This window comes from Vigna umbellata, chromosome 5 (genome assembly GCF_029865625.1).
Source record: "Vigna umbellata cultivar VRB3 chromosome 5, Vumbellata_1.0, whole genome shotgun sequence".
Classification (NCBI taxonomy): Eukaryota; Viridiplantae; Streptophyta; class Magnoliopsida; order Fabales; family Fabaceae; genus Vigna; species Vigna umbellata.
In genome coordinates, this window is record NC_142169.1 from 15124796 (window position 1) to 15144318 (window position 19523).

At 28.9% G+C, this 19523-nt stretch overlaps 1 protein-coding gene across 2 annotated transcripts; it reads left to right on the top strand.

The window, feature by feature from the left end:
• The first annotated feature begins 10032 nt into the window (after positions 1 to 10032).
• Positions 10033 to 14197, top strand: LOC124846899 (putative serine/threonine-protein kinase PBL7). 2 transcript variants are annotated; one of them, XM_088116389.1, is made up of 6 exons: positions 10033 to 10162; positions 10358 to 10500; positions 11751 to 11917; positions 12032 to 12221; positions 12563 to 12951; positions 13509 to 14197. In XM_088116389.1, the coding sequence occupies exons 2-6, from the start codon at positions 10371 to 10373 to the stop codon at positions 13896 to 13898; spliced, it is 1266 nt and encodes a 421-aa protein (XP_087972515.1). In that variant the 5' UTR covers positions 10033 to 10162; positions 10358 to 10370; the 3' UTR covers positions 13899 to 14197. The 2 variants fall into 2 exon arrangements, with proteins under 2 accessions (XP_087972515.1, XP_047180229.1); XM_047324273.2 differs by having other exon boundaries at positions 10033 to 10500.
• The last annotated feature ends 5326 nt before the right edge of the window (positions 14198 to 19523 follow it).

Sequence of the window (19523 nt, forward strand, 5' to 3'; positions counted from 1 at the left end):
AGGTTGTTATAAAAAAATTATCAAAAAAAATTGTTAAAAAAACATTTTCCTTAATTGATTAATATACATGTGTTCACATAGGTGAAAACACACCCAAACTTAGCACATATGTGTCCACTTTATTTTTATTCTAACTAAAACTATTACACTATAAAATGATTTGTATATTTTTATTTTTAATTGGTTTTTAATTATAAATAATTATTTGAACATAAAACATAGTTATTAAAAATATAAAATGATAAAATAATTAAATTTAAATTAATGGTCATTTAAACAGTAAAACATAAAAAATATAATTCTTTTAATTTAAAATAACAGTTATTTAAAGAATAAATTTTAAAATTATATATATATATATATATATATATATATAAATATAGATATATTAAATTTTATGCTTTAAAATTATAATTATTTCTATTTAAAATTCTTTATTATCTTTTTTATATAAATTAATATTTTCTAATTTTAATGTTAATTAAATAACAGATGGAAAAGAATAATTATGAAAAGTTATATATTTAAAACTAATTGTTGGTCCAAATAAGTTCAAACCTAATAATTTTAGGGTGTTTCAACTTGTACCTCCAATCTTTTCACCTACAACTCTAAACTTTAACAAAATTTCTATTTCGCCCTTAATTAAATATTGTTTTAATTTTTGTTGAAACTGAAAAGAATCTGACCAAAGGTTCTTCAACAGTTTCAGTCTCAGAGGTTTTAGGTTTCTACATTACATTTCATTTGTTTATCACGGAACACAACACTCACATTCCCTCGTTTGCTCTCCTTTCTCACACAACATGTCGTACATAAGCTCTGTTCTTCCTCATGTGCATTTCCTTTCTCTTTGTTTTCGTAGCACACGCACCACGCACACAAGCTTCTTCTTTTCACAACACAGTCAGGTATAGCAACACAACAACTTCCTCTTCTTCTCGGATTTCATTTTTCCTTGTTCTTTGATCTCTTTCGCGCACTCGAACAACTTCTCATTATTTAATTTTATAATCACATAATTATATTAATAAATTAGCTAATTTGATTTGAATTAAATAATATTTTTTTTCAATAATTTAATTTTTTTATACTGGAATTTTATTTTATTTGAATTTATTATGATTTTTTAATAATATAATTGTATAATTATTTAAATTGGTTAACTTTTGTGTAATATCGTTAATAAAGAAATTTAGAATAGATATGACTTGTACTCAAGGTGCATCTTCACATGGAGAGAGTTCCTCGAACATATACTGATTTTCATAATCGATGACGTTCTCCCATGTATCCATTACCACATTCATGATTCCACACAATCAACTAACATTTTTCACTTCGCTTTGACATTTTTTATAATATGGAGGCGACGTAACATCTTATATGACTTGGGAAAAACATTGCCGACGAAATCATTAAAGACAAGTCTCTATGACTTGTGGACCGCCCTCAAATGTCAGAAATAAACCTCTCACATCTTCAAGAGCTCAAGTGAAATTATTTTGTCGCTCACTTAATAAGAATGTAAATGCGGCTGAGTAGGTCAACTCAATAGATGTCATATACCAACAATCTCTAGCAACGACAACCGATATTTATTTGTTTTATAAGTTGAATTCATTAACAAAACAACATTAAATGCATTTAATAACTTGATTGTATCAGGATGTGTGCAGAAGAGGTCACTAACAACCTTAGAATCCTCCGCATATCTACTCTAATGTATGTACTTGTAACGATCCAACATCATCATCAACTACTGCAGCTCAGTTCACGACCCTCTCAGTGAGCGTTTATATGTATACCTTGTTGTGTAAACTTGTTTTATTGTAGTTACATTAATGTCATTATTTTCTCTGAGAGTCAACAAAATATTTACAAATGTTACTTGGGTTTTAGTCATATCAACAAGTAGTGCTTGTTCACTAGGATTTAACCTACCAGCATAAGAATGCTCCACTAAAGTTTCTGCTGAATCGTGGTTATGGTATCCACATATCTCTTGCAGTACCCATCCATCGCCATTACCAGATGGCTTGCCCCTTAACTTGAAAGGACACTCACATTTTCGATTGCCATATGTAATAGGTTGGAGATCAGGTTTGTATTTTCTATATTTTCCCCCTATTTCACATCCTAACAACACAAACGTTTTCCTCCAAAGTTGACCGGTAGCTTTATCAGATCTTATAACCACAATAAATCCTAGATCATATGCAATCTCTCTTACCCATTCAATTATGTTTTCGCGAGAGGTAAAAATTTTAATTTGTTGTGAAATAATTCGTCAGATCTCCCTCAATAACTTCATTTACAAAAGACGAAAAATCTGATAACATGCTATAATTTATTCGAGAATTCATTCCATAAGGATATTCGTCCGTTTAGACTATAATCACCTATAACAAAATAAAAAACTAATGCAATAAATTCAAAATTTATAATTAAATTATAAAATATAAACTAATACAATAAATTATACATTTATAAATTTATAAATAATGTAATAAACTTTAAAAAAACACCAAAATAATAATATTTAAAACTATCTAAATAATTATTTAAAATTTTCATATGAATTTTAAATACCAAACTTCTTTAATAAATTACAATTTTTTAAACAAAATAAAAACTAATACAATAAATTAAACATTTATAATTAAATTATAAAATCATAAACTAATACTATAAATTATACATTTATAAATAATATAATCAACTTACAAATAATTTAAATAACTATAAATATGCATTTTTTATATTATAAAAATTAAACATTTATAATGCAATGTTTATATTAACAAAATTTAATAATTATAAAAATTAAGTTAACTGATTTTATTTAATTTTTTATAAAATAAACCTAAATGTTGTTAAATAATATTAATTAATTAATTATTGGATATGAAAAAAGAAGCAACATGCATCGGATATGAACTAAACACATGCAACACAACATAAACACATTGGATATGAAAATCCAAAAGGAGATTATCGAATCTCGATATCCTATTCTTCCTTTATCGGAGTTCGACATTCGATAAAGGGAGAATCAAATATCATAAACTCCTTTTCAGAGTTTCTTATATGATACACACATCTTCAATTTTTATTTTTTCTAAAATATTTTTGTTAAATTTAATAAATTCATATAAATTATTTTTTAATAATTAAAAATTATCCAATTAAATTATAAATTCATACATAAACTTAAAAATAATTATAAACTAATACAATAATTATATTCGAAAATCATCCTGCATCGTATCTCGACATTCGATGTTGTGATTTTCGGATTTCCATATCCGATTCATATTTGATGTGCTTTATATCTCATATCATGCATCTGGAAACATATTCTTCAAAAAGAAAACCTCTCAACAACAATGTCAATCAACAACAGCACCACACCAACTACCTGGAAGTACCACCTCCAAGCTCAGTTGCCTCGAAGCACCACCTCAACATCCTAAGCTATCTCAACAAAAATCTCTCTCAAATCTCTCTCAACTCTGAAGATCACACTCAAGAGGAGAATACATGATATGGAGAGAAGAGAAACACACTCAATAAAAAGAAATGGAATGGAATGGAGAAAAATACTTAACGAAATTGAAGAGATGAACAAATTCAAATGAGTGTGCAAATGAGGTACATGGTTTCTTAATAGATGAAATGAAATGGAGAGCATGTTTCGTAATAGGAGAATGTTTCGTAGTAGGAGAAATGAGATGTAGGGTTTCAATGCTTTATTCAATGCACATAATTTCTAAACAACACAAAATTAATGGAATTACCTTATTAATTAAAGGATATTTGAGAAATTGAAGATGCATGGTTTAAAGGATATATCTTATGTTATATGAATATTATCTCATTATCTTATTATCAAGAAATATTAATCGATTGAGTAATAATACATTGACACGCCTACGTGTCAATTACACTCATTTGACACGCCGCCACGTCATATTTCATTTAAAACATGCACAGTGATGTCAGGGTAAAATAGGAAATTGTACGTTTTTTTGAGAATTTCTTTTTCCCTCGCGTGCTCTTTGACTTCATTTTTGTCCAGTCTTAAACTTTCCTTTCTTCTATTTGGTGTTCTCTCTCGACCTTTCTTCAATCATGTTCTCTCTCGGCTTTTCTTCAATTGTGGTGGTTGTGCATATTTGCTGTTGTGAAGGCTATCGATTAATTTCTTCTTCGTCTTTGGTTATTCATTCTTATCTTTCAAAGAAGCACAAACCCTAGGTCGAGAAAAAAGGGGATTTTTGGTACGACAAGGGTCGTAACGAAGAAAACAAAAATTGTGAAAAACAGCAATTGAATTTGAAGGGAGAAGGAGAGAAGGAGTGGGTCGTGAGAGGCTAAGCAGATAAAAGGGACGCATTCCCTCCCTAAGGGTTTTACCTGTGTGAGGAAGGACCAATTCCAGGTAGGAGGAAGCTAACTTGAACTAATTTGTTTAAGGTGTGTTAATATTTGTTGAATGTATGAACCTATGTTTGTTTTAGGGTTGTGAATATACTGTTGTTCACCATTTTATTGATAAAATGTAGCGCCATGATGTTATTCTAATATTAGTGTTGTAACTTTCTTAAAGAAAATTTGCATTTGGTTAGTATTGTAATATGAAATGCATGAAGGGTGCGGTTGTGCTATTTCATTAACGTGGAATGAAACATAGATAAGCATGTGCATGGTTATGAAAAGCATATTTGGGTAATGCAACATTAGTCTCAACCTTAAAATCGTAACAACCAATGTTCAACACTTACAAAATACAAGGAGCTACACAGTTTAAAATAATGGACCCTGTACTTGTTTTAGAAAATAACCAAAGCAATAACAAGCATCCAGCTGTGAGAAGACCATTAATGTTATAAAAAATTAACAAACATCACTAACAAAGTACTTAAAAAGAGTAGAATAAAATCTTGTCGTTATTAGAATTTAATAAAAATTACCGATCACAAAAAATACCAGCACAGAGCAGCTGACCCAAATCCTCTTAATGGTAGCAGGATGACCAATATGTTAAAATAACTTAACATATATGATTACATCACATAATTATAAATTATAAATTATAAATGTTCAACAATTCAAAAACAGGAAGCATTCAAAGTTATAAATTAAAAGAGAAAAAGTAAAGGGAGTAGAACACCCAGACCGAGAACTAAAAGGGAATAAATTCACAACATTCCCTCAACTAGTCAAGATAAATTAACAACTTGGACAACAAATTAAATATTGTTTTAATTTTTGTTGAAACTAAAAAGAATCTGATCAAAGGTTCTTCAACAGTTTCAGTCTCAGAGGTTTTAGGTTTTAGGTCAAATATCTCCCTAAGATATCTATTATAATATTTTTAAAAATCATCAGATTGTGCGTCCTATTTCCTCACTGATTTTTAAATACAAATTGATGTGGATTTTGTTTTTGTCCCACTTTCACTTTGATAATTGCTCATTGACTTCATCTACACTTCCTAGGTTTATATCACTTTAAGATGCATGCTTGTATTTTGTGAACCTTCTTTTTTTTAATTTTTGCACCTAAATTAATAAAAGGGAAAAAACATTCTTAACTTTAAGTAAAAAACATATAAATAAAAGTTTCCCTTAGAGCTTCTTTAACTCTTAGGATTTAAACTCACATTCATTAAATCCTAGACAAACCTCTCCACCAAGCCAACACATCACAAATTTAAAAATCATAAAATAACATGTGTTGCACTTAGTAAAAAAATAAATAAATAACATAAAATTTATGCAAGACTTGAACAAGTGTTCACTTAACCCATCAAAGAGGTCTCACCAACCAACTGAGCTATGCAACACCTCATAAAACATGCAATTTTCAATAAAGCATACTCAAGTCTTATTACAATATTATTTCTGAGTTATAATTTTTTCTAGATTTTACACATAACACATATTTAATGTTGTTAGTGCAGTATTAACGAAAATGACCTAATTGTTTAAAATTTCTAAAACTTGAACAAAATTAAAATGCATAAAAATAAATGGACTTTTCCTACAAAGTTGCATAAAATTAAGATTTTCCAAGAGGGAGAAGAAAAACATAATTTAACCTATTTATTCTAATAGTTTATCTAAAGAATACTTGAAGATATATACTTTAACTTCATTGAGGAAAATAAGAATGACTAATATTGGATGATGAACTTCGAATTTCATTCTACTCTCACATTTTTTAATTGAACAATTGATTTTGTACGGTGGAACTTGATTGGATTAATGTGAATGTGAAAATAAGCATTTTAAATTTGTTAAAATTTTATTTGGTTAAAAAAGATAATTAGTTGAAGTTTATAAATAATTTTGAAAATTTTGTAAAATGAAAATTTTGTAAAATATTATTGTTTTTTTAAGTGTGTTTATTCTATTACAACATCTTAATTAAATAAAGTATTTTTTTAATTAAATTTTATCTTTACCAAAATTTCAGTGTTATAACATCCTAATATACTATGTGAGTATTCCTTATTTTGTTTTTATCAAATTCCTTTTCAAATTTAATATATTTTAATTGGTTGTTGTCTTCTTATATAGAAATTTAATAGATAAAAAAAAGTATAGGCTTAAATGCTTATTTCATCTTCACGTTAAGAGATGAATTTTTGTTTAGTACCCGGTTTTAAAAATGGAGACATTGGGTCCTATGTTATGAAAATATATGAATAAGGTCCACAAAGAAAGAACAAGTTCAACAAATCATCAAAGAAAAAGCTGAACAAGAGATAAAAAAAGTTGGACAACAGAAGAGACGAGAGAAAAAGTACGGTCACATCAGCATGGACTTAATGTTGTTGCTATCAACTTAACGAACACGACCTTATTCATACACTTTTCATAACATAGGGACCCAATGTCTTCATTTTTAAAACCGGGTACGAAATTCACCTCTTAACATGAGGATGAAGTAAGCATTTAAGCCTTAAAAGTATAATAAGTCATACATAATTTCATTGAAACTCTATAAAATATTATAAATGAATAATAGTTTTTATAAAAGATATTCAATTATTTTATTAATAAAAAACTTTAAATATGAATAGATATTAGTTTTAAATTGAATTTTATTTTATAAAAATTATTAAAAAGTAAAACTCTTTTCCTCTTTTAATATTTTTAAAGTTTTTGACTTATTTGTTCGTTTGTTTAAATATTGAAGTATATCATAAAATTCTTTACCGTAGTCTATTTTTCTATTTATCAATTTTTTAAACATAATAAATTAAACTTTTGTTCTCTTTAAATTTGTTTTAGAAATTTTGATCGCATGTAGGCCTTTTAGAGTTTTAGGTGTTGTTTAAGCACTCTAGATGAATTTATGTTCAATTAGGATTGTTAGAGTTCTTTGTACAAATATTACTTTCTTTGTGAATAGGGGTACTTCGAGGTAAAAATAGATTTTGTGTTCTTACTTAATACCTATTAAGGTCAATTAAACATATTGAATACTTGTTACGAGTTTTTAATTATCCAGACTTGTTGGGTGAGTGATACATTCGCTGGGCGTGAACATAATTTATGAAGTTAAAGAGACAGTGTAGGTCTCATTTGTTGAATGAGTGATATGATCACTAAGCGAGAAGTGTTTTTATGAAAGTTAGAGAAGCATTGGTGTTCCTTCCATTAACAGGGCGTAATAAGGCTTGCTTGACGAATTTATGAAAATTGCTATCAGTGATTTTATTCCTTGACTCACTAGGTGATTTTTTTAGAATTTTCTCTCAATACCTTCTCGTTGGGCAAGTAATGGTGTCATTAAATGAGAAACAGAGTTTTCAATTGAATTGATAAAATGTTTCATAATTTGTTTAAGTGATAGTTAATTATTAAAAAGAGAGATGTAATATACGAAATGAATGAGATAGAAATACTTTACATATGAATACAAGTAATATGACCAAAGTGAAATAACTTTTTAAAAAGAAAGTATTTCACATTGTTAAATTTATAATGTATTAAATAGAAATTCAATTATCATATTATTCATAATTTACTAAATATTTTAACTCATATTATATTTAAGTAATAAAAATTAATAAAATTCTATAACAAAAATTGATTTAAAAAAAAACAAATTTTTAACATGTCATAAAGAACTATAGAGACATAAGTTTCTTTGATAACGTTGAATAGAACTGGAATGTTAAAATAAAAATGTAGAAATTGATATTACATGTACATAAATTTTCAATAAAAAAAAATTAAAATTTTAAAGTTGTTCTAGGAGTTTTTTTGTAGGGAAGCTAATATGAGGCTGATAAGGATCTCAACAATAAAATAGCTCAAGAGTGATTTGCAAAATTTCTATTTGCATAATACCAGCACTGCTCCAAAATAATACATCTTATATATAGGTTATTTATATGTAGAATGTCCATTTTGAGTGAGTGATAAAGAAATGAATTTATATTTTATGTTTTTATTCTATTAATTTATTTTCTCTTCTTGGGTAGACATCACAAGCCCATAAATCCAAATCCCTAACTCAGCAAGAAATTTACAGAGCTAAATCTTAATACAAAAACAAAAATCACAAGGAAATTTTTTATTACTTCAATGTAAAGTGGCGTGAGGATGAATTAAAGCAAAGAAAACTATATCTGAATTGGAATCCTAAGACAAAAAGATATAAAATTTAAGACTTTTCTTTACTAATTATAATAATTGTTTTGAATTTTATTTTTCTTTTCATAAGATTTTTTTCCCAAATTTTTATTGCGTTAATTGTTTTTCTACATAAGAAATATCATTGTTTTAATTAAATAAATTCTATGAAGTATATTTTTCTATTTTATGAAGATTGAAAGATTTAAGATTTAGTTTAAAAATTAAAATTTTATTGTTATTATTCTTCTTCCAAATATTAATTATTAACGTTTAGAAAAATATTACAGTATCATCAAATGGTAAATTTTCATTGATGTTATTTTTAAGTTAATTATTATGAAAACCTTTTCATTTGATTTTTTTTTCATTTTATAAAATATCTAATAATTTTATAATAATTAAGAATTTTTTAATCCGATCTAAATTATACCACAAATATTTATTTTATTTATTTATTTATTTAAAATTAAATTAAACTAATAGAAATTATATTTTATGTTTATCACAAAATTATATTTTTTTTCTGTCTATCAAAGAATTTATTATATTAAGTATATTTTTCTCCTCAAATATAAAACTCACCACATCTCATATAAACTAGTCAAATATTGCACGTTCAACCCAATCAATTAACTTATAATTTATAATATATTCATCAATTATATTTCATATTTTCAGTTTCAAAAACAGCATCTTTTTACAAATAAACATATTTATTATAAATATGTATATTTATAATTGATTGATGAATGTAAGCTTAACCCAACACATTTATTTTATACAAATTTGAATGATATTAACTAAATCAACTTTTTACATAGTATTTCAATATGTAGTTTTTGTCCACGTACAATTTTAACAGCATATTATTTGGGTATTCTAAGTTTACAAAATTAAACACTTTTAGTTCAAACTTAACATATGTCTCTCCTTAATAAATTTATTAATTTTGTTGTCATAAAAATTATTAAAATTTATAATTAAACATTATTATTATTATCATAGCTACTTTATATGTAAAATAATGTTTGAAATGGAAAAACATATTAATTTTAGAGAATTGATAAAATTACATATTTTTAGTGTAGCTTGAGCTGACTAAAGAAAACATGCATGACCCACCCAGCAACCTTAAATTGAGCACCCAATTGCAAGAGCATGAGAGACAAATGTGGCATATAGCAGGGAGAACAGGTTTTGAGAGAAAGTACACGTAAGTCAGAAACTCAATAGACATGCATGTCATTGTACAAACAAACTCTTCTCTTACCCTACACACAATTTCCTTCTAAGGAAACAAATAAATATTTAATATCATTACTGGAATTAATTAAAATCTATGTGCAATTCAACCAGTTATTTTTATTTTTCCATTTATATTAAACTACCATTCTCATTTTGTGAATTCTTTTCCTTTTTCACCAAGAAACCACACCAGCACACTTAGCATGGTTGCTGCAACGTGTGTGTGATGCCAGAGTGGGGCAGATTCCGTTGAGATCCGTGTGAGCACGCATTCGTTTTTCGCCGTCGTTCTTTTCTAAACAAGAATATTCTTCTTTTGTGATGTTCTGGGAATTGAACTGAATTTCAATAAAACCCCTCTGTTTGTTTGGTTTTCTCTTTCTTCTCTGTCTCCGTGCCTACTGTTTCATGTGACTGGGGACACTAAAAAGCAAAAAATTTGCATTTTGGCTTAGAATTCTCTGATAGATGGGTAGTAGCTGTCCTTGTTTCGGGCCGAGGAAGAAGGGCAAAGAGAAGAGTGACAAGGGACGGGACGAGCTAAACAAGAATTGCAAATCTGTAAAGAACACCAATGATGTCTCTGAAAGTTCTTCAGGTTATCTTTTTTTCCAAAGATTCAATCTTTCAAAAAGAATTCTTTAATTTTTTGCCAATTTTTTTTAATGGGTTTGGGTTTTAAGTCACCATAGGAGACAAATTGGTTTTTAGGTGATGTCTCTTGTGATTATTGCTTATAGTTCTCATCTCATTTGATTCTTATCTTAGGGTGAAAGAAAAAAGGTCTTGGATGAATGTTGTCTTCTTGGAGTATTTCTTATTTGAAAATTGAAGTTCTGATTATGTACACTGCATAAAGCTTAGTACCTTATTCCCAAAATCAATTAAAAAACTAAGGGGGCTGTTCAAATTTCATACCCCCGCCTAAATGCCTTTTTCTGAGTTGCTACTGTGTTGTTTTTCACTCTAGTCTTGGAGAAGCAAAAGCATGCATGTTAAATTCTGGAAGAAATTTTTATGTGGAAATTTTGTGAATTGATTGTCACTAGCCTGAGAGTGTTTGCTTCATGTGGAAATGCGTTCTTTCAACCTGGTCTGCACAATTGAGTGGTCTCATTTCTGTATCAAAAGAATATCACATCAGCCTCTGTTGCATAGAACCTCCTGCACACTTTGAAATCAATTTAGTAGAATACCACAGTTGTTGGCTACAAATTCTGCTAGGAAAATAAATCATCTCCCTCCTTTTTATATAGGCAACTTAGAAAATCACTATGGTCTAACCAAAGGAATGGTCCTTTTTTATGAATTCATTGAGGTGGCCGCCCTGTTTTCACAGGAACTGATTATAGATAGTTTTTCGTGGTAATTGAACACATACTGATTATCAGAATTTCCTTCATTCTCTTCTAATAACTCCTTTCCCAAGAGGGGAGATAGATGTCCTGAGTTTTTCTTGGCTTAGTTTGATTTTGTTTAGCAATTCTTTGACATGATAATTTTACAAAGATTATCACTTGTTTATAAGCTGCTGAAGGAAAGCTCTGTCGATTAATTGAGTAGTTATTTTTTAAGAGAAAATTTTATATCTTCTATGCATCTCTTTAGAAAAAAGTATATAGAGATTTTCACTTTTACAAGTTAATATTATACTCGTCACCTAGATATGTAGGCACATATATAGTTAGTCCAGATTACTCAATAGGAACTTGTGTATTTTGGAGTGTCTAAGTTTCACATTGAGCATTATGCTTGTGTAAAAAACGTTGTTATAGTATTAAAAGCGAGATCTCTATTGTTTTTTGCTTTGCTTGTATACTCTACTGATCATAACTTGGTTTGATACAGGGAATGGACCAGAAGAAAACCCAGTACAGGAGGGCGAAAATTCTCATAAGGCCCGGATATTTACCTTCCGAGAGCTTGCAACAGCAACAAAAAGTTTTAGAGATGAAACCTTTATTGGGCAAGGAGGATTTGGCATTGTTTACAAGGGAATAATTGGGGAAAATCAGGTATAACTTGATGGATAGATTTTCTGTGTGCCTGTTTCTTCATTTACAATACCCATCAGTATGCTACATTGCTGTGAAATATAGTTCTTTTAACAAGCTACGGGATTTGATCAGGTTGTAGCAGTTAAAAGACTTGATACTACAGGAGTGCAAGGGGAGAAAGAATTTCTGGTGGAAGTTCTCATGCTTTCCCTTCTACGCCATCCCAACCTTGTTAATATGATTGGTTACTGTGCAGAAGGGGATCAACGTCTTCTTGTGTATGAGTACATGGCTTTGGGATCCCTAGAATCTCATCTTCATGGTATAATACTATAAAGCAACCTTTTTCTTCAATGCCAAATTGTAATCAGTTACCAGTTACTCCATGTATCTTTTTCCTGCCTTCTTTTCTGCCCATGAGTTGGAGGAAATTATGAAAAGCCTTATAGTTTATTCCTATCTGTGGGGATTGTACATGATTTACTGAGCTGAAGAGGGGTGCTACTAATTAGTTCAATAAGGCCATGTTTAGTATCACATGTTAATGCTTTATAGCTTAAAGTAACTACTGCTGTATCTTCTCTGTTCTTGACGTGCGTCTTTATTCACCAAAAGTACATTTAGATCTTTGTATCTTTAATATTTGTTTATGGTTATTTGCAGATGTTTCTCCTGATGAAGAGCCACTTGATTGGAATACCAGAATGATTATAGCTTGTGGATCAGCAAAAGGGCTACATTATCTCCACGATGAAGCAAAGCCTTCAGTTATATACAGGGATCTTAAAGCATCCAATATACTATTGGATGAAGATTTCCATCCAAAACTTTCTGATTTCGGGCTTGCAAAATTTGGTCCAACCGGAGATCAATCATATGTTGCCACAAGGGTCATGGGGACACAAGGTTACTGTGCCCCTGAATATGCCACCAGTGGAAAATTAACGAAGAGATCTGACATATACAGTTTTGGGGTTGTGTTATTGGAACTAATTACTGGACGCAAAGCATATGATGATAAGCATGGCCCTGAAAAGCTTCTAGTAGACTGGGTAAATTCCTATATTGATTGTATTTTGTTTCATTTCTTGCCAATGATGAATAACACAAAACGTTACTTTCTCCTTTTTCTCTCAGTTGAATCATATACATCAGATTAATTAACATTTTGGATTTGCTCTGTTTGCATTTCCTTGGCAGTCTCAGCGGAATGCTATCATCACTCTTGGTTTTTCCAAGTTTTCATTGTGTACTTGAAATAGGAAGAAGCTGAGTTATAAATCAGCTCTTGTTAATCAATGAATGTGGTGTGGTCTTCTAATGTTGAAAAGAGGAATATAATGATACCTTATAATTTGAACTTAAATTCCAGTTTGGTACATGGTTTCTGGAGAACGTCATTGCATTGCTTGTGATCTAACCCTTCTCTCAGAATATTACGTGATTTTTCTACTTTATCCAAAATGGCTAAATGCCATCCAATGTCTTAATTTTGAGAACTTTATCATTGTTTAAGGAACCACAATTTGAGAAAACATAATGGTTTCAGTTGACCATGAGAGAACATAAGACTTACACAGTGAAGGTTGTTTTTTCCTAACATATGTAGGCACGTCCAATGCTGAGAGACAAAAGAAGTTTCCAAAGATTGGTAGATCCACGGCTTCAAGGGAAGTACCCAGGATCATGTCTACCGATGGTGATTGAATTGACAGCCATGTGTCTTCGTGAAGAGCCACGTCAACGGCCTAATGCAGGAGATATAGTGGCAGCTCTGGAATTCTTGTCATCCAAGCAATATTCCCCAAAAGTGTCGAACACAGTCAACAACACAACTGAGATGGAGAGTGGAGAGTCCCCAAATGAAACAACAGCCATTTTGCCAAAAGAATCAGTGAGAGAGCGAGCTGTTGCAGAAGCCAAGCTGTGGGGGGAGACATGGAGGCAGAGACGACAAAGTGAGCAAAACAGTCCTAAGGAACCCCACATAGAGTTGTGATTCAACATGATACCATATAAGGTTCAACATACTTCAACTAAAGGAAGACACAGAAAGGTGACATTTGATGCAGATAGATTGGAACAGGTACAGGGAAAGTAACACAAACATCAAAGGATAATCTGTCGAGGATTTTAAATGTAGCTTAATAAAGCTAGTTGGCCATCTTTTTTTTCTTAAATAGTGCTGTTTTGGCACTTGTGAACTTGAGGCTCAATTTCACATGCTTTGACATGAGGTTTCAGATTACATGGTTGCTCTTGCTTTTCTACTCTGAGAAATATGATACATTACTAGTATTTCTATGTTTCAACATCGTTAATGTTGCTGGTGCTGGAAGCAAACACAACTCTTTCAACAAAAATAAATAGCAAATAGATTGGATTGCTGAATTTTGCCCAGAAAAGTCTACATATCTGTTCAGATGCAAATGCAGACTCTACTGGAATATTGAACATGTTTACAGTTCAATCCTAAAGTAGAAATTACTGCTGTCAACTGTTTGGTAGTCTTTACAGAAAGAAACCTTTATTAACAGTTTACATGTGGGCATTTTGAACATGGCTCATTCAATCTTATTACATGCAAAAGTTCAAGCATATATAGCAGGTATATATTACTTAATATTTTGGTTATCTGTTTGGTCCTCGCTACTTTACCACTGGTTCAAAATTAGTGACTTCGTAAATACACAAAATGATATATATTCTAATGACGAATAATATTAGTAATGTTATCATCCGTTGAAAAAATTTCAGTACTCAATAAATTTTTTTAATTATTTTAAAATTAGTACGAATAATTTTTTTTCCTTTTAGTTTTATTATTATAATATTTTGTCTTATTTTTTATTTTCATTGGATCTTGTTCTCATTAATATTTGAGTTGCAGACAGAGCTCTACAAATTGTCGCAGGTATACGTGCCCCAAAGAACGTGTCGAGTTTGTGGTATGGGTTCGAGAGAAAAATAAATATTTTTGACACCGATTAAATTATCTAATTTAAACGTAAATTAAATTGTTGAACAAAAAATTAAATTAATAAAAATAATTGTAAGAAAGGAGTAGAAATTTGGGTGTCAACCTATTATTTCATATATATGGATTAGTACTATTTCTACCTTTATTATTTGATTAAAAAAATTATTTAAATGTGTAACTATTTATAAATCTCTTTTCTCAAATGAGTGAAATTTGACACCATTAAGTACAATTTTAATCCATTCATATATTTTGATTATTTTCCCATTTATCTCTTATAAATAAGTTTTTCTTTATATATATCACATTATCATATTTTATCTTTTTTTTATCTGATTACCGATATACAGTGCTAATACTAATCATGTTACATATTTCTTATATATTAATATTTTTCTAAAAAATGAAAATTATTTTCAGATTAGAATCAATCGAAGAAGAACGAAGGAAAGAAATTATACTGAGATTATCAAACAAACAATAAATGAAATATACAATCAGAATATAAGTTAAAAAATAAAAATAAAATACTAAATGTTGTACACTCTTTGCCTTTTGTTTTTTTAAATATGAAATGGGTGATAAACTTAATGAAAGGATTAAATTGTTTTCTTCATGTTTTGGTAACAAGTTTCTAGCCCTAGTACTGGTGAACATTGTTATTAAACAAAGCAGGCAAAAGTTGATACGTTTGTTGTACCAAAAAATGATAAATTTATGGTACAAGTCAATATATTTAAGACAACCATTAACATTGATATTTTTCTGAGTCACATTGAAAAGCGTGTGAAGTTTACTTGGTCTTGTGAGCTAAGAAAAGAAAAGCACAAAAGAAAACACAAGATCCTATTGGAGGTTATGATAACCGCCAATAAAGCAAAGGACCCACGTTCTAATTTTCTTATTAGGTGAATATGGTCTTATTTTAATGGCAAAAAATGAAGAGCCATTGTTTTCTGAGCTTAGAATTTCAATGCAAGATGGTGTTAGTGAGAAGAGATTCATGATTGATGCCATGTCCGTAGACAGTGAACGTTGGGGTGTCATCATGTCTGTTGAATCGTTTGCAATGAACGACGATGGAATTGTCTCTGATCTTCACTCTCCAATAACCCACTGGTCACAACAAGAATGGAACTAACTATTTTTATATTTATTTTTCAAATTATTCTTACAATATTTTTTACTTTTGTTTTTCAATCAAATTACTTTTTTTTTTACTTTTTCTTCTTCTACCTTTTCATTTCCTTTGTCTTTTTTCCCTGTGGAGATAACACCAAAGCTTTCACCAGAACATACCGATCCAGAATATCTAAGGGTGTGTTCACTTGAGGGTGAGGAATTGAGGAAGAGTAATTGGATGGATTTGAGGGGATTTGAGAGTGAATTAATTATTGTTTGTTTGAGTGGATTTGGAGGTAAATGAGAATGAATTTAGAAGTAAAGTATATGAAAATTAGTGTAGGATTTGATTGATGTGAAAAATTAAAAAAAAAATTTAATTGGAAGAAATTAAAGATTACCAAAATGCCCCTAGTTATTAAAGTAATATAAAATGATAATAGTTAATGTTATATTTAATTGTAAAAATGTTTATAAAGAGTAAAAAATTAACATAAATTATTAAAATTAACTTTTTAAATGTAAAAAATTATAATTTAGTAAAATGAATTTTATTTTAAATATAATATTTTCTGTAATATAATTTACTATCAAATGGTATGATTTTATTTAATTGTAAAAATGTAAAGAAATTGTAATCTTATTATTTCTTTTAAACTTCACAAAAAAAAATAATTGCAAATAAACTTCACTTACATAAACCACTGTTATAACAATTTTATTAGACTCAAATATAAATTTCTCAATTATAAAAATGCATAATTTATAACAGTGAACGAAAAATAAGTTGAAGTATTATTTGGAGTTTGTTTTCTTCACTCCTAAATTAATGATTAAAAAAAAGAGATTAATTGGATGATGGAACAATTTTATGAGTGGTGAAAGAGGTGTGTGAATATGTGAAGATTGAATGAGGGCAAATTAGACTATTCATCAAAAGTTGTTTCAAATCCACACAAATCCGCGCAGAGAGTGAAGATTGAAATTTTCACTAATCTCGCAAATCAGCGCAATGCATCGCTTCTAAATCCATGAAAACGAACGCAATTTTACTCGCAAATCATTGCTTGCAGTTTCTCTTCAACAGTACTTTCAGTGCATGTGAACACGGCCTAAATGTTTATGGAGAACTGAGGAAAGCTTATAACTCGATAGAGATTAAAAAGTTATGAAAATGTATTATACGACCGGTCAATCATGGACTAGGCATTTGTGATGTCAAACAACAAAACATTTAGTCATAATATTAATAAGATTAGTTGTAAAAAATAATTAGGTTAATCCTAAATCAAATTATAGGTACATGAACCCTAATTGGATCAGCTGTAATCAGGTCAATTCTAATAAAAAACTCATCACAAAATCTATAAATACAAATTTGATATTCAGGTAATTGGTTATTTTTGTGATATATTTATGGCAAAACTATTCAAACAAACATTAACTTGAACGTTTTGAGGATATCATATAACTAAATTGTGAGAAAAAGAATTAACATTGAATTCACAAACCCAAATATATATACAAAAACATTTTAAATATATATATATATAAAATGTTAACCTCAATGTTATCCTAGGTTTCAATAATTAGAAAAAGGAAACTAAAAAATACTTATTCTTCGTACATAAAAGATGTAGAAAATACATAAAAATAATTTTTATGTTGTTGTAATTATATAATAGAAACTCTAGTATATTTCTATCAAATGCCTAAAAGTAAAACTACAATAAAATATTTGTATTCTATTTAAAAATCCGTAATAAAATTATGCAATAAAAAATACTTTCACATCATTATATGGTTAACTTTCTTTTAGATAATAAAAATGAAAAAGGTTGTTTAGTAAATATAAAATGCAAAGAATATAGTAGGTAAAAGAAGTGAGCACTAATAAACCGTTACGTTATAATTTTATTTAGTATAAAGTATTCATTACTTTCAGAGAATGACATGTTACATATGTAATAATTAAAAAATTTAATATTAAGTATTTAAATAATAAGACTATATTACTTTAATATTAAAATAATTAAAAGTATAAATAGAAATTTTATTAAGAATTTCGTTACTTAAAACACAAATCATTTCACAAGAAAATTAGAAAGTGTCTAGGTGATTACGAATCATCTCTTCATTCTCTTCTCTCTTCGAGTTTTAACACCTAAGTTATTTTTTTGAAAATCAGAAAGTGTTTAAGTGATCATGACAACAAAATCTTTACTTTTATCCAATCAGTTTTTTCAAAAGATTAAATTAGTTTCTACTCTTTTTCTTGAGCCGTATTTTCTTCCTTGCATGCGAGCAATCTTCTGTTGCATGTGTCTTCCTATCATTCTAGTATGTTCCATGTTGATCAATGGTTCTAACCGCGTACCCTAATCATGATTTCATGGTGTGTAGGTGCACATAGAGCTCTTTAATATGAGGAAGCAGTTTCAGGTCCTTTCAAGCATGTTTTAGCTTCTATCAGGTAAAGGAAGCTAAATGATTTGTTTATAAAGTTTTGTAAGTTTGATAATTTGTTTTGATGTGCTCTAATTGAAGTAAAATTGATTTTATATGGTGTTAAATGAGTAGCTTGCTAAAATATTATTATATGATAGTATGAATGCTTCAAATTAAATTATATGTGTTATCTGAGTTGGAAGAGTATTGTTGTGAATGTTGGTTAATTGTTACTTGTTTTGATCACTAAGATGATATTTTAAGGTTATAATTGGTTGGAATATGCTACTACATCTTGATGTAGTCAATAGGTAGAGTTTTTGGCTAGTTTCTAGTCTACTTTTGGGGTTTTGACAAGTGAAAATCTAAAAGAGTTGGTTTAGGAAGAAACTAAATATTTGGGGTCTGTTTTTGAGTCATTTGTGACTTGTTTAGCCACTTAGATCACTAAAATATGGTTTGTAACATGTAGAATTTAAGTTATGAACTTTTGAGTTATTGGTTTGATCTGGTGGATCTCATTCTTGATCAATTATCATATTGGTACTCAGTTTCAGTTATAAACATGTTTTTGAATAAATTCTAATGTCAAAGATACTAATTTGGTCATTTGCATAAGTTTAGGGTGCAACCAAATCTAAAATCAAATTGTTGTCATCTGATATAACATTAGTGGAACGTGCCACTTCCTAGGATGTTCCTTAGTCTCTTGACACTCAAAGAAAAAAACGTGTGTACTCTTGTGTACCATTGAAGCATAATACATAACTGTTTCTCCATTTGCTACACATGATGTAATTTAAGAAACTTGTTAAATATTATTCAACCGTGTGACTGAGGTGAAAAGCAATATTTGAAATATTTGAATATGTATAATATTCCTTTACCATTTAAATAGTTCATATTATGTTTTTTGTTTTATCATTTTCTTTTTAATCTAAATAAATAGGAGGCGGAGATGAACAAGTAAGAGCATTTTCAACACTAGATTTTTTTTTTTCGAAATATGAATCAGTTCGTCCGGAATTTACCTTTGGAGAAAATAAACTTTATGAAATAAAAACAATTTAGAAT

Bases quoted from the DNA above. Each gene is read 5' to 3' on its own strand.
- LOC124846899 (XM_047324273.2), top strand. From the start codon at position 10,371: ATGGGTAGTAGCTGTCCTTGTTTCGGGCCGAGGAAGAAGGGCAAAGAG. The intron at 10,501-11,750 runs GTTATCTTTTTT...GGTTTGATACAG, and splicing joins TGTCTCTGAAAGTTCTTCAG to GGAATGGACCAGAAGAAAAC. The intron at 12,952-13,508 runs GTAAATTCCTAT...TAACATATGTAG, and splicing joins AAAAGCTTCTAGTAGACTGG to GCACGTCCAATGCTGAGAGA.